General features: G+C 39.7%; 1 protein-coding gene and 1 long non-coding RNA gene across 2 annotated transcripts in view; both read right to left on the reverse strand.

Moving 5' to 3' along the window:
• Positions 1–10,931, reverse strand: part of LOC6573099 — a 31,404-nt gene extending 20,473 nt beyond the window's left edge. The window contains exons 1-2 of the mRNA XM_044007294.1: positions 9,941–10,931; positions 9,083–9,760 (exon numbers count right to left, since the gene is read on the reverse strand). Coding sequence (XP_043863229.1) covers positions 9,083–9,260 — 178 coding nt within the window. The 5' untranslated portion in view covers positions 9,261–9,760; positions 9,941–10,931. The remainder of the gene's footprint in view (positions 1–9,082; positions 9,761–9,940) is intronic.
• Positions 10,932–14,222: 3,291 nt separating this feature from the next.
• On the reverse strand, positions 14,223–15,223 carry LOC122756806. The gene is made up of 2 exons (XR_006356652.1): positions 15,134–15,223; positions 14,223–15,073 (listed from the first exon to the last, which is right to left on the reverse strand). It is a non-coding gene; the product is annotated as an uncharacterized LOC122756806 (long non-coding RNA).
• Between the last annotated feature and the right edge of the window lie 579 nt (positions 15,224–15,802).

Raw genomic sequence — 15,802 nt, forward strand, 5'->3', positions numbered from 1 at the left:
TTTTTTTTTTTTTTTTTTTTTTGCCTCTGCTTCTCTTTCATTATGAAGTTTTTCTCTTTTCTGTTACCCTCATTTTCTTTTTCATTTTTCTTAATTCTCTTTCTTTCGTTTTTTTTTTTTTTTTATTTATTCTTATTTTTAATTTATCTATTTATTCTAATTTATTGTCCTAATTTTTTTAGTTTTATCTTTTTCTTTCTCTTTCTTATTCATTCTACCTCTCTCTCTCTCTCTCTACAACTCTCTCTACTGACTCTCTCTCTCTCTCTCTCCTTCTTTGTTTATCTATCTCTTTATTTCTTCTTATCCATTTTTCTCCCTCTCTCTCTCCTTCTCCCTTTCCCTGACCCTCCCTCTCTCTCTCTCTCTCTCTCTCTCTCTCTGCACTCTCTTTCACAGTCTTCACTCACTGTAAGTTTCGTTCTTTTTCTCTGTATATCTCCGCCTGTTTATAATGTGTCCTGTTCATAATAAAAGCATATATCATTTTCTTTCCCATTGTTGAAGCAGACAAAAGAAACGCACATCAATTTCAACTAAAATTTGAATGGGACTCTAAAGTACTGTCTAGACTCCCTAATCTGCGTCCTCGGCGATTCGCACAGCTCAGTTAACTCCACTGAACTCAACTGAACTGAGCACGTAATATCCCTACGTATAAGAGGGAGAACATATCTGCTATAAGATCTAATAATATATAACCCAGATTCTGCAGGCGAAATGCTTAATATTGGAAGTTTCATATTCTGCGGAATACATTATAATTCACCATCGACCTAAGGCATGCCATGGCAGGCTGTCTGGCTTGAAAATATTGTTAATTTTCAACACGTGCTGCCCGAATAGACTGTGTGTGGGGCCTCGCACATTAACATTCGAGTGGCAGAGGCTAACAGTTGACCGAGAAGCGCCATGGGAAATGCGCCATTCGCCATGGGCGGGCAGCTGAAATCGGCTACAGCTAAAATCGCTTTGGAATGCGCTGCGGTCGGCCGCAAATGCGACGGAGCTTCGTATCTGGCAGGCAGCGACTGCCACGCATATTTGAGCCCTTGCAGGTGTATGCCAGTGAGTTGGCTGTCTAATTCTGATTATCTGAATGATGCACAGCCAACGGCTGGCACTCGAAATGCTCGCTGCCTGTCATAACAGCGCAATCCAGGCAACCACATCATCTGCCCTTGTTGCTCGCTTAGCCGCAGGTCGCATCTAATTAAGGCCGAAAATTGCTCTTCCTTCGTGTATTTCAACAGCAGCTGGAAATTTACATACTACTAGGAATATCATCAATTTTGCAATATATCAATAGAGGGAATGTATCAATTGAATAGGGAAACCTATGCAGTACAGTGTTAAAAGAGAGCGCATAAAAATAATAAAACAATTTGTAGTGCTGAATAAGTTACAAACAATTCGTATTACCAATCATAGAATCCACTCCACATCCAAAACAACATTAACAGAATCTACTGCTTGTCCCAAGAATAACAGAGCTGTTAATGCTCGTGTGGAGTATCTGTCGTTGAGTGTGGAGTACGCTCTACAAATTGGTTGTTGAACTGAATAACATAAGTTATACACTTGCACCAGCTTGTGTACAATAGTGGGAAGAGATTGTATTTTTTAATTTTGTTACATTTTACAGCACTTGGCTAACAACTTATATTCATATAACATATAACACATAAAAAATATATATAACATATAACATTAAAAGGTATATAAAATAAGTTGTGTGTCCTTGCTAAATGTTCTACGCGGCAATTGTTATACTCCATATAACGCAGTGGCATATGTATGCTATTGTGTCAGTAGGGGTTGGAGGACATGCTAACATAGTACAAAACTATGACATTGACATGTAGTGTTCTACTGTGGTAGCTAAGTGCTCTACCTGCGAACTGGAATACATTCTGAGAGGAAATGAAAAATGTGTGTTAGAGTATTTATAGAGGTTGATTGCCGTGCTATCATAATACGAAAGTTTGCTACGTAAACAAATAATAGACGGCCATTGCTAAGTGTTCTACTGTATGCTGTTATACTGTGTGTAGTTATGACAACTCGAAGATTAGGTCATTATGACAAATATTGAGTTTTGTTATACGTTTCACAACTGTTATAAGAGTTCTAAATTAATGTTATATAAACTAAAGCCATAACATATGTATATCGTCATTAGTTTCTTTCACAACCAATGGAAGTTGTAAACTCTTATATTTATAGTCAATTCTTTATGCTGCACTACAGTAGAATTCAGTTCGGTTTCAAGCAGTATATAAATGTTCCAAAACTTAAGCAACCATTTGCTTTTCAGGACCCAAAATTTTAAAAGTGGATTATAAAGTATTCTTAATTATATCTTAAACTCTGCCTTAAACTCTGAAAATGTCGAAACTTAACTTATTTGCGCAACATCGTTGTGATGGGGGAATTATGGTTAAGATTTATTGTTGCAGTTACTCAGTGACTTATTTACCTACATACGAACTGTTAGGGCAGACCACCTCGGGGATAACGCCCATGAAGTGAAGCATCCATCCACACTGTTTTTGGCTCTTCGACAACTCCTGAGCTCGAGAAGTTATTATTGCAGCGAGGCGGAAAATTGCTTCTTTCTCCGCGCGCGAAATGTTTACATGCTTGTGGAGCGGGTGGTGTTGGTGCGGGTGTGGGAAGTGGCGTGAAGAGCGTGGGCTGGGGCATTAGGTGTGGGCGTACTCGCACACCCACGCATACTTGCACCAGTTGAATTTACCTGACGGAAGAGTAGGCGCCCGCATTGTGCGCAAGCTTTGGTGCCTGATTGCTGCTAATGAGCGTCAAATTGAAATTCCTGCTTTGGGCGCGGTTTTCCTACTAAGTCGAGAGTACCAAGAGGTATCATCGATTTCACACCAACGAACACACACACACACACACAACTCGCCTTTTGTGCACTGAGAGTGAGTGAGTGCTAGAGAGTGTTGCTGCTCTGCAGGCTAGTAAATAAAATTTGGCGAAGAGCCATCATAATCCAGTCGGCTGCTTGCCAATGGCTGCTTAAAATTCCACTTGCAGCTCATTTTGATCCGCCGCGCGCTCCCCCCACCCCCTGGATTAGTCTCGTGTGTCGTGTCTCGTGTCCATTAGAATGCGAGACAGAGCTACTGCAAGCCGGATGCCTGGAGCCACCAGCACTCACACTCACACTTACACTCCGCTATACATGTGAGTGGGTATCAATGCGATTAGCACTGGAACAAACACTCACTCACACACATTGCTGATGTTGTGATAAATGGGGAAAAAACAAAAAAACTTTTGCTGTGCAGTGTCCTGTTTGGAGGCTTCCGTGCGTTGACTGCCCGTTTAACCGGAATGTAAGTGCCAGCAGGCAAAGCTCTAGTTTTTTATGCATGTAGCGAAAGTTTGTGTGTGCGTCAATGACGGCGACAGGATGTGTCAAACAGGACTCACCAAGTCAGCGACGGTGCGAGCCAAGAAACTTTTCACACACGCCGAAGGGCGGTTGACAGATGCAACGAATCCAGGAGACAGACACGACAGATAAGGTAAATTAATTGAAAACTCTGTGAATTCCCCAGCGAATCGAATATGCCCAAAAACATATGAATTTAATATTTAATACATATAGAAAAACAAACCGAGCATTGCCCAGGCGACCCCGCATGATTCATGGCAAAGCGACTGTCAGAACGCCCTGTAATTGCAGCCAGAGCGGCATTTGTTTATTTTTACAATAATATAGGTCGCCTTTCATTTGAAACTAATATTTTAATGTTGCATAGAAATGACAATAAAATTAAGAAGCGTGTTGCGGCTAGAAAGAACAGCAACAAAACGTATCCAAATATACATTTTGAGAGGCCGTTGACAGCGAGTCGACGCCAGAGGGGGAAAACACGCACTGAAATGTGCTTAAAAATAGATTTCCTAGTGGAGCATTAACGTCAGACCCATTGCCTCTAATCGCTGTCTCAGAAGTGCAACAGGTGTGAGGGCTTAGAGCAGTGCGTGGGGCTAGCTACAACAGATAGATACAAATCCACCCGAGCGTCTCGTAAGCCACCACATTTGCATATATGTATGTGTGCACAATAATAACAATAATGCATTATGCGCATTGAAGATTCAGATTACGTTGGATTGCAACGCGAATTAGGCATTCATATTGCAGCTACCGCCTGCCATTGCAAATTGCACGAATCGCCATTGATTGCGCACTTGGCTGGCAACAGCAGCGGCATCCGCATTGGATGTCAGCCTAATTATGGCATAGCGGCGTCGTGCTATGCGATTAAGGAACAACGATGGTTTGACAGCGCGCGAGGAATCAAAAGCCGTTTGGGCCAAACGTTTTCAGCGCATTCAAACAGATGATCCGCCATGGAAATCACTGGCAATGTACTGGCGTGGCAGCTGTTTGAGGAACGCTTAAAATGTTTTGTGCCCAGCACCGTCGAGTGCCTGCCTAATTATCACATCACAGCGATATATACTTAATGAAGTACGGTCGCATACAAAGGCCACTTAGCTGGGCGCTGGGACACGTGTCACAGCCGCAGGCAACGTCGGTAGCCCGACATGCGGAGCACGTTTGGGTATGCCAAATAAATTTTCAAATTTTTCATTAGCGTGAAAAGCATCAACAGCAACAAAAACAAAAGCAACAGCCGAACAGGAACAGCAACATCACAAAGAAATCAACTTTATGTTGCGCCTGCTTTTGAACTTGGATAATTAACGTGACTTCCAAGGCAACAAACAGAACAAGCGACATTGATGGACGCTCTGACAGGAGCTTTGCATGCTGGCATATGCCACATATTCCGGGAATAGGCCCACACGCGGCTGAAAGCAGATTGCAACAATCGTAACCTGCAACGGAGTTTGCTGAAACTTGAGCAACTTTTGAGAATCGGCTCCCTTTACTGCTGTGACACTAAGTCTATTCCACAATAACTGACAATAATGCATACGAGTTTTTCTTATAATTACGTTAATGTCTTCCCTTATAGACTCTTATAATTGACCTCCTATCGTGTTTCCATCAGTTGGAGCTCTAGCTATCTTCCCTTACTATTATACTTACTTAGTCCTACTACTATACTACCATATTTAGTCCACAGTAACCAACTTTACTTTGTCATCAACCTGCAATCGAATATTGATGTACTTTAATTAAATTTAATTGAAAATAGCTCAAATAAAGCTGAGCACAAACTAAAAGTAGTATTTGTCATCGTATTATTCTGAAGAGTTTTTAATTATTGCCTTATTCTCAGGCGTATTTGTGACGCACCATGGTACATTAGAACCAGAGCCATTGAAAAGGATCTATAGGTTCCAAAGGTGGGCGATGTCCTACAACTATATTCGGCAAGATATTTTAAACGGCTTGACAGCCATACAAATTTGCCAGCCAGACGGCTAACTGCCATCCGAGGAAAAGACGCCTCAAAAAGTGACACCCAATAGATCTTCCCAAAAGGATGATTTTTTGATGTAAAACTAGGTTTTTTACAGAAAGAAAAAATTATTGCCTTGTCATACGCAGCATTAATTTAGTTGAGTTTTCCGAGTTTCCTATGCGGTTAGAAGCAATTTCTGATCGATTTCAAAAGACAACTAATTTCGGAAATAAACAACTTTAAAAACCACAATTTTGGTCGCTTAGCTACAACTTGACTTGCATTAACCACAACTTTCAGGGAATTGGGCACAAATGAGAAATGCCTCAAAGGCTCTCGACAGACCGAACTCAAATTTCATTTGCCTTTTTGGTTAGTGCGTACTGCATGCGAATTCCCACACACGCGCCCATCTACAGCCACGCCCACATACACTTGGAGCCGCAGTTCTGAGGCATTTTTGGCTTGGCATCACTCTGAGTCTGTCTGCCTGCGTATCTTTCTCCCTCTCTCTCTCTCTCTTTCTCTCTCTGTCTGTTGTCTCTCTTCTTTTTTTTTTTTATTGCCGCGAATATTGCCGCTCATAACTTTTTAATACGGACGTTTGCCCTTTAGAAACAAGTGCCGCACTGACGCTTGACAAAAACTTCTTTTCGCATTGCCAAACGGATCCCCGACCGCGCATAAATACACTAGCACACACACATACTTACATGTACCTACATACATACATACATATACACAGACATGTATGTGTGCCATGGGCAAGCATATTTATACGCAGGATTCATGCGATTCTCTCTTTGCATGCTTATTCAAATGTACGCACTTTGTTTTGCATGCGCGACAGTGTGAGTGTGAGTCAGTGCGTGTGCGTGTGCGTGTGCAATTGCTACCGTGTCGATGCCACGGGGCTTATCTTGCGTAAATGCCACCACAAGCAGCAATCAAAATCGCATTTATTCCAGCAATTGCGAGTGTCACGTTCATTATTTTATATTAAATTTGACCCAGCCAAGCTGCCATTAGAGCGCACACACGCATTAACTTAAGTGTTAGTACTTATTACACGCACACACACACATCATATTTGCATACACAGACACAGAGAGAGAATGAGATAGAATGACAGAGAGTGAAAGAGTCACATAATTGTATTTAAATTAATGCTGCGAGCCTTAGCAATAATATCAAATCGTTGGCGATAATAATTCGACTGCACAGATGTAATAATTGTTGATAAAAACCAAATTCCGTATCCTTATCAATTTATATAATTGTCATTTGTATGAAATGCCATCAAATACACAACATAAGTGAATGAATAATTAGATTCATAAGCAAGATGAATTCATTACAATAAATATTGAGCAGGTTGAGTCGATTGCTGATTATGTCAGCAGTTCCATTTTCTCCTACTTCCTTGAAATGCAGTCACATTGCTCGAAATGTGCTTGGCATACATATTGAACTCACACAACTGCCGGCTCCTTCCCCCACCCCTCCATGGATTATTTGAGGTTTCCTTGACAGCTTCGTTGAAGTAAAAAATCAAATTCCGTTAAACAAATTCACAGACTTATGAACAGATGCCACAGCGTCCGTTACCACGAGTAATTTCTGACATTTGCATATTACGATTATCTGGCAAGAGGTCCTGCGCCTGTTGCTCTAGGCGAGCATATGACTTTTCTTTTGTTCCGGGGAGCGTTACAGTGCCTACTGCCATTAACAGAAACAAAGGGAGGCCACAGCACACGCTGCACGTACGTGTCAGAAAACGCTTTGGATGCCATCAATCTCCAGGCAGGCACAACAACGACAGATGACAATCAGCGAGCAGTGAGGTGAAATGTGGCGACTAAACAGGCAAACAGGGAAACGGGGGAACGGAAAAACGGAAAAAACATCAAGGCAACTTCTCCAATTGATTATCGCATCAAGTTGTTGGCATGTTAGCGGAAAAGACCCGAACTTTCTCCCCGATGACATGTGATGCAACATAAGTCCGAGCTTCGAGCAGCGCCCTTCCCATGGGAGTCCCCTTTTATGGCGCTTCACATAAAACTGCTCTGTTGTGTTATATGAAAAATCAGAAAAACAGAAAAGAGAGAAAAAAAAAAAACAAATAATGCGTAGAGATTGCTTGCCTAGCAGATCTCTTGTAAGCAGGATTTCGCTAGCATAAAACAACATTTTATTTTTTATTTCGAAATGTGTAAAACTACATATTTACAACAACATATATATCCTTTTTATGAATATGTTTAAATGAAAACTAATATATGCACATAACATTGCATTGAACAGAAACAAAAACAGGACAAAACCTGATACACGAAAGGATCTGACCTGACTCAGAAAACCTAATTAAGACGTCTCCAACAAAGCCAAGCTTGTCCAAAAACTAATGAGAATTTAATCATAAATATTAGCATAGCAAAAAAAATTTTTTTTTATATTTTGAACTGTCTAATTTTTGTACAAATTATAAACAAGAACGTTGCAGTCGGGCGTTACCGACTATGGAATACTCATTCACATCCCAGCAGCAATTTACTAGTTAAGTTTCGCTCTAATACTGTAGAAAATGCGATGCCACGCCCCCTGTGGGCGGACATATCATATACATGTATATCCGATAAAGCTTTTTGGTCTTGGGTGATCAGCCTGAATATATATACAATCTCTGGCATCAACAGTGTCCAAAATATAGCAGAATTTAAAATCACTATATAGAATTTAAAAAATCAATATATATGTTTCACGATTTGCCACGCCCCTAATGGGTGTAGACATAAAATTTTGTCATTAGACTTTAAAGAATCATAACATTAGCAGACGTGCAAAATTTCAGCTTCAATAGCGCCGAAATAGATTGCGTTCATACGGACGGACGGATAGACGGACAGACAGACGGACAGGCAGACGGACAGCAAGACGGACATTGCACAAAACCAATATACTAATTTACTTTCATGAATGAGTATAAAAATAATGACAGTTGAATTATAAATATTTTTACATAAATATTTTCTTTTTGTATTCGCATAAACTATATTGTCCTTTAAAGTAAAGTCATAAGTTTCATCAATAATATAAAAAAAAATCATATCTCCTTAGACCGTTTTACAGGGTATCGCCAAGAGAGCTAATCGCCAACTAAATGATAGAGTGCAATCTGAGCGCCGTTAAGAGTAATAAAAAGAAACCCAAACCGCTTAGATGCGTTCACTTGGAATGCAATTAAAATATAAAGTCCCGATGCTGGCAGATTGTTCAGATGAGCGTACTATCTGTGTGGTAAACAATGCTCCAAGAGAAGGACCAAAAAAGGGGGCGTGGGCGCAGTGATGGGTATTTTAGAGTGTAAAGTTTTCACATTTTTCATCGACTTAAGCGAGTGAATGTAAATAGAAAGTCGGGACAGGCCTTAATGAACTCGCCGCACAGGACTCAAGCAAATCAACGGCACAGAAAAATGTCAAATAACAACTCAAATAAATAACAGATAAGAGACATAAGCGCGACTGTGAAACAAAGGACACACTGAAGGAGGCTGCACGAGCTTTGTTCCCGTTGTTGTTGATTTCATTTTGGCATCCTCGCTTCGAGAACGCACTGATGTGAGCCGAGCTGTAAATAAGAAAAACGATAAAGCCACTTACCCAATTTCTCGCCGCACAGAACATAGTCAAAGGACTGCGTCAATATCAAGGACAGTAGTGCGAGTCCTAGGCGCAGGCATCCGCAGCGAGACCGAGTACGGGTCTGACTGGGTCGTGGCTCCATCTTCATCTCCATCTCCATCTCCGTCTCCATCTCCATTTCTATCTCTATCGCCATCTCGCCGCCCTCGCCGTTTGGGGCGTGGCTAGGAGCAGTTAGGAATGCGACGCCCTTAGTTAGACAAAGGATTTCCCTATTAAGTTAGATGCTCTTTGCAAGTCCCACGCACAATTCGTTTGCGCAATTCGACAGCCGACAACAGCCGCCGCCGCTCATCTGCAATTAGAGTGGAGCCGCGACGTTTTGGGACTGTGGGGCCTTTGCTCTGTCCAATGCTTAAATAGACTTCTTTCCGCTTCGATTCACGCTTTCAGCCAACAGCTGCATCAGAGCATATGGTAATAGACCCGACTAAAGGCACCAGTTCAATTGACTGAATGTGCCAGAGCTGCTAGATTCGTCCTTCTGCCTGGCCGCCTTCAAATTGTTAAGTAAATATTGCATAAATAGACCAGTGTCCCTTTGTTATTTTCCCTCACTCGGCTTATATTTAATTCAATACTCCTTGGGTCAATTATAGACGTTGCGTTGGCTGTGACTCTCATTGCAGTCTAAATCTGAAAAATGACATAAAATGCTTTAACTGTCTAGACTTCATTATTTTCTCAAATTTAACTTTCGTTTATATAGTAATTTTTATGGATTGAGAAAAGTTTTGATATGAACTAGAATTTCGGGCAAATCTTTTGTCAATTTATCATAATAATTTGATATATATTTTTTATTCAAGAGCTTACCATTGCTTGGTTTATTTATGTAATCCAATGTGAGCTGTGAATTGCCCGTCAATGTAAGCTAATATCTCGAGGCAGTCGAGGCCTGGACGTATTCAATCAAAGTCACAGCTAAGCTCGTTTCTCTTGTCCAATTTCATGACAATTTGGCTTTGCATTTATTTTTGGCCAGGCCGTAGTATCACTATTTAGATTTCGCACAATTTCGCATTTCGTCATTTGGCTTATAGAACTTTCTCAGAATTGTTCGAAATCTGTTTTCTATCGAGCACAGGCACAAACAAATGAATATTTATACACTTGTATTTATGATTATTTATCACTTAAGTAGCCTTTGCTGTTGTTTGCTTGGCTGAATCTATTTGTAATGGAGCCCGGAGGACCCTTTTGGCTGGGTTCCGTTAACAACACATTTCACTCGAGGACATTAATTCGGTGAGTCGCCGACAAGGGGGAATAGCTGCGATTCAAATTTGGTTCTCACTGATTTGCCATCGACCCCTTCAATCGCAATTTGCGGAAAATTATGGCCAAACAATTTTCACAATTTCATCCACATATTTGCAAATTGGTAGAAAAACAAAACCATTTCGCACACAAGCTTCATTGCGGCCAACAAAATAAGTTGAGTCACGACAAGATTGCTTTAATTTTCTCAAACTTGTAGTATTTTCCTAATTCTTGTAGTTTGACTTTTGCTTGAACTTTTCGCATTTAATTTTCACTAGGCTCACTTTCACTTTCTCTTTGGCCTTTTGCTTGATATTTTCTTTCACTTTAAGCATTTGATGATTGATTGATTTATTCCATTTTAATTCCAAAAATCTTTTCCAAAATTGTACTTGCACTTATTCAATTCACTTTCACGGCAACGGAAACGTGCCACTAGCTGCGTTGGGAACACGTAAAACTTGGGAACCGCCAGGCTCGGCGGGGTCTTTTGGTCGCTTGCGTCCGAATGACTGAGATTTGCTCTGACTGTGGTGCGAAACGAGGCAGGACTGAAACCAAGCACTTGGCATAGAAACGAGCCAAGTACTTGAACGATGCACGATACACGAGCCAAGATAAGGATGCTTTCCGAATGTTCGTGCAGAGATTGCGAGATGCGAGATGCTGAGGTACTTCAACAAATTTAAGAGCACTGCCAACAGACAGCCAAAGCTTTCGCCCGTGCAGCGTTCGCGCTCTAGTCTCACTGCTCTAACAGCACTCGCCCAGCTGCCTGTGCGTGCGAGCAGTACAACTAGCCATGCCCAGTGAGAGCACAGCAGGCTGCAAGAGCTTTCCATCTCGACTCCAAGGCAAGATGGGACACACGCAGCAGTCGTCAATGAACAATGACATCGAATTAACAGAACTAGCCAAATATGGCATTCAAATTTCTTAAATTTAAACTAAACAAAGCATTCACGAAATTTAAACGAGGCCTATGTATATAAGTATACTATGTATTTAGATTAAAAGGGATTAAATGGGCTTTGTTTAATGAAATTATTAATTTATGAACAATAAGCCAATTAGTTGGATGAACATTACAAGCATCCTTCTTTAAACACTCCTCATCCCTCCTCTCAGCTGCTCAAAGTCCCACTCATATCATTATAAATCAGCAGCGAGATGCTGATTGAGTCTTAAAGTGATTTAAGTCATTAAGCGTCTAAATTTTTATTGGTCACAGCCATGGCAGGCAGCCAGCGTAACTTTGTGGGATAACTTTGAGGTTTACGTTGCCCTGTACCTTGTTTATCTAAACGTATCTATTTGCTTAATGTCTGTTTAACAGCATAAATGACATTGACGCGCTGCCAAGTCCCTAACAAGGCTAACTACCCAGAAGTTTGTCCGTGTCTGAATATTGCCTGTTCTGTATTATAAACGTTATCAGCAGCAATGCCGTTATGATAGAATATCTCATTTAACGCAGTCGACCTTGAAGCATATCCTCTTATGGTTTTCCCCATTGCCAAGCCACCTGCGAGCGGCTCATCGTTGAGCTCTTTAAATATGTAAATTGCGTGTGGACTCAAAAAACAATTAGGGAATCGAATAGACAACTCGAGGAAGGAGTTGCGCCTGAAATTTCATAAACATTAATGCATTCAGAAAAGTTAGAAAGGAGAATGGAGTTGAATAAGTTAAGATGCATTAGATAAGTTTTCGCTCTGACACATACCCAAACTTCTTCTAATTGATTAGTTTACTGCGCAATAATTTTTGTGGCCAAATAGCTTTATTGAGCTTGGAATTACTTGACAATAAAAACCCAATCAATTGGTCAGCCCTCAAGTGTTCAACTATTTACGAATATTTCAGCTATTCACTGAAGGGAACAAACAACCGAAAAGAAGAATATTCAGAAATTCCACATAAATCGGTTGTTTGATTGTGTCCTTGTCAGCAGCAGGAGCTGGAGCTGGAGCATTAGCAGGAGCAGGAGCTCCTGCCAAGTTGCATAATGAAATTCATGGTGCACTCTGGGGACTGGTCTTAAACTCTAAAGTGTTGGGGCTCGCCATTGGACGAACGGCGGCGCACAAAACCCATTAAATAGTTTCTTAACAAAATAAGGACAGTTGAGCTGCCGCAACCCAAAAACTTGAAGTCGAAAACCTTCTCGGGGCACATTGTTGGGCTGCATGTGTTGACACCTAATAAAGGACGGCGGAAACTTTGTGATATTTTGTGATTGTTTCTCGTTAAATAAAAATACCGTTGGCAATATTTCTGCGGCTGTTTCGCTTTTGGTTTACTCTATTAATCCCTTGTTGGCATTTAACCAAATGTTTGCCGCTTTGCATACTCTCAGCTCTGCGTATTCATTGTGATGGCCGCAATTTACAAAATTGAATTTCGTCTCTACACTGACAGCAGGATACAAGGGACTTTAATGTGGGTCTATACATATGTATGTGTATATATGTTTAGTACGTCGCATGTCATAAAACACAGATTGCCGACAGCAATTCTAGATTTTGACTAACAGAAAGTACACAGTGAGGCTGAACACAAATATGTAAGTAAATTGTACATTGATTAAACCGCTAGGCTATTAGTCAAAGCTATAAGCTCTGATTAAATTATCTAAAGAAATTATAGGAATATATGTGCGACTACACATTAAAGCAGTAACTTAACCTAGTTTTTTAAATATAAACATTCATTTACATATCCTCTTATATCCTTCGCGCGTCCGTCTATCTGTCTGTGTGTCTGCTTACCTGTCCATTTATATGCTGATCAGAAAGTAAATGAAAAATCCTAAGAACTACCCACATTAATTTTATATACTGTTACATTGTATACAACTAACAGTTCAAGTTGACAAGTTCTAAGCATACTTATTATTGATGAAAATTTATATCCTTATGACCCGATAAGCATAAGCATTATCTTTTTCATTTAATAGTCTACACAAAATTAAATAGAATTGCTCATATCAAAGACCAGAGTCTTATGCTTTAGTATATACACATAATTTTATCTCATATTCATGCTCTATAAGCTTCATAAAATCATGCATCTAAAATCGACTATCCCATGTTATTTATCTACATATATATGTATGTAGCAATGTATATATGTATATTTTATAAATATATAAAACTACACTGGGTCAGCAACCAGTATAATACATAGTAAAAAAAAAAGGAAAACATTTTATTTGTTGTCAATTGGCATTTTTATTTGACTGATTTCATCTCGAATAAACGATTTGGGCTATAATTGTGAGCTCATTTGTCAGGAAATTATGGAATTTGTCATAAAGCGATTGAAGCAGCTGTTGTCGGAGCAGAGAAGGCGAAGGGCAGCTTGTCAAGTTTTGAAAGCTCATTGAAGAGTCATCGTGGAAGCAAGGCTGACGTTCCTTTCGTAACCGTGGCAATTCAATTTGCACGGCTTATAGGCATTTGGGCGAACAATGCCGTCATATGGATGGAAGGTGGCACTGAATACCAGCCATCGTTCTCGACATGCCGACACATTCACATTCATTTGGTAAATGTAAATGAGTCTCCAATTGTCTCTGGCAATCAACATCAGCAACAACAACAACAACGATAACAGCAATGTTGAAGGTCGCGATAACCACGACACCCATCCAGTAATTGTCAGTTTTATTTCGCTTTGTCATTTTAACGAAGTTCCAGCATCTTTTGGAGCTCAAACGGCCGTAAAGCCGATGTCGTGTATCACAATGGCCTTTTGTGTTCTTACACTCGGGCAAATTAATAAAACAAAGTGCTGTTAAACAGTCATGAGCCCAAAAATATTTTAAACGGTATTCAAATATTAATATAAATATGTATATTATTTTCTCTTTGTGTATATATTGTATTAGAAATGGACTTATGCTTCATTTGAGCTTAGCACTTGTAGTGAATTTTTACAATAAAAATCTAGCAAATCCTTTCAAATTAGTCTCATTGATTCAAGTCTTTAAATCTGAAGCTTTAACTAAAGTGGCGAATGGTTAGAAACGATTTGTTGGTAGGAGCTGCGCTTAAAATACATTCACACTGCTGCACCTTTTCCTGCCCAGCAAAGCGGCAGAGCGGCAAACGTCGAAGCTTATACGTAAGTAAAGGACCCGCCCATTACTGCGCAAAGGTTTAACCATCTACATCTAGAGCTCATAGCTCATAGCTGGTACCTGCTAGCTGCTAGCTGGCCAAGCCCATGTAGCATATGCAAAAGCCCGTGTGTGCACACATTACCGTAGATGGTTGGCCACCTCTTGGTGTCGTTGTTTCTTTTGGAGTTGTCTAGACTACCGAATCACGGGGGCAACTGTCCTTTCACACATGTGCGGATACAGAGCTTGGGTGATGCATGCGCCAGCACGCAAACAATACATATGCTGGTTATCCTTTGAACTGCACTTTGCCTGACGCAGTTGCTCATTTCTTCGGCCAACGTCAGCCGTGTCAGACCTACCTACCAACGCGGAGCGTCTCCTTTCAACCAGCGCTTTCGTGAACATTTCCTTACACAGTGCCAGTGATTTTTGTGCGTGTGTTACAAGAAGTGAATTGAATTATGGCTCTTATCTTATTATGGCTGTTGAGTGAATTCATGCTGGCTCAAGCGATTCAGAACATTTTCAGCCCACAAAACCACGGTGAGTTCTTTACGCTGTGAGAGTCATAGCAGTTGAATTAAAAAAAAATAAATAAATAAAAAACAATTTCGTACTTAGTGAATTTAAAAACAAAGCACATAATTAGAATGTAAAAGTTATTATATTTAATATCAGGTAACAAAACCAGAGATCTTTTACTTGTGTTTGCTACAATTCAGAAGTATTTAATATCGTACGATTTCATATTTGTGACTATTACTATTCAAAATACATAAACTGAATTTACGAAATGTATGCATATAACATATAGTACCTATAATATGTATAAGAACAATATAAATAAATAATATTTGCTAAAACATTCTATATGTGCTGTTAGTTAGTTGTAGAATCTTCAACATTTACGCAAGGATAATAACAAAATTCTTTTCATTCCTTAATGGGCTTCATTTGAGCTCAAATTTTCTAAGACACTTCAAAATAAATATGAATATACAATATATTCTATATGTTAAGAATAACAACTAATTTAATTGTTTTTAAAAATTCTTTACTTAACTTTAGTGTTAAATTTCATATAAAAAATTCAAATATAATTGAAAAAATCTTTATAATATATTAATCATTTCCTTATGAACAAAAAGTTAATAAAAATTAATCATTTCCTTATGAACAAAAAGTTTCGGTTGCAGCCTTTACTTAAATAGAGAATCCTTGCAAGCTGCTACACCCTGTCGCAAAAGTTTTGCAAGCTCAAATATCAACCACTTTCATGATAAGCT

This window comes from Drosophila mojavensis, unplaced genomic scaffold (genome assembly GCF_018153725.1).
Source record: "Drosophila mojavensis isolate 15081-1352.22 unplaced genomic scaffold, ASM1815372v1 contig_16, whole genome shotgun sequence".
Taxonomy (NCBI): domain Eukaryota; kingdom Metazoa; phylum Arthropoda; class Insecta; order Diptera; family Drosophilidae; genus Drosophila; species Drosophila mojavensis.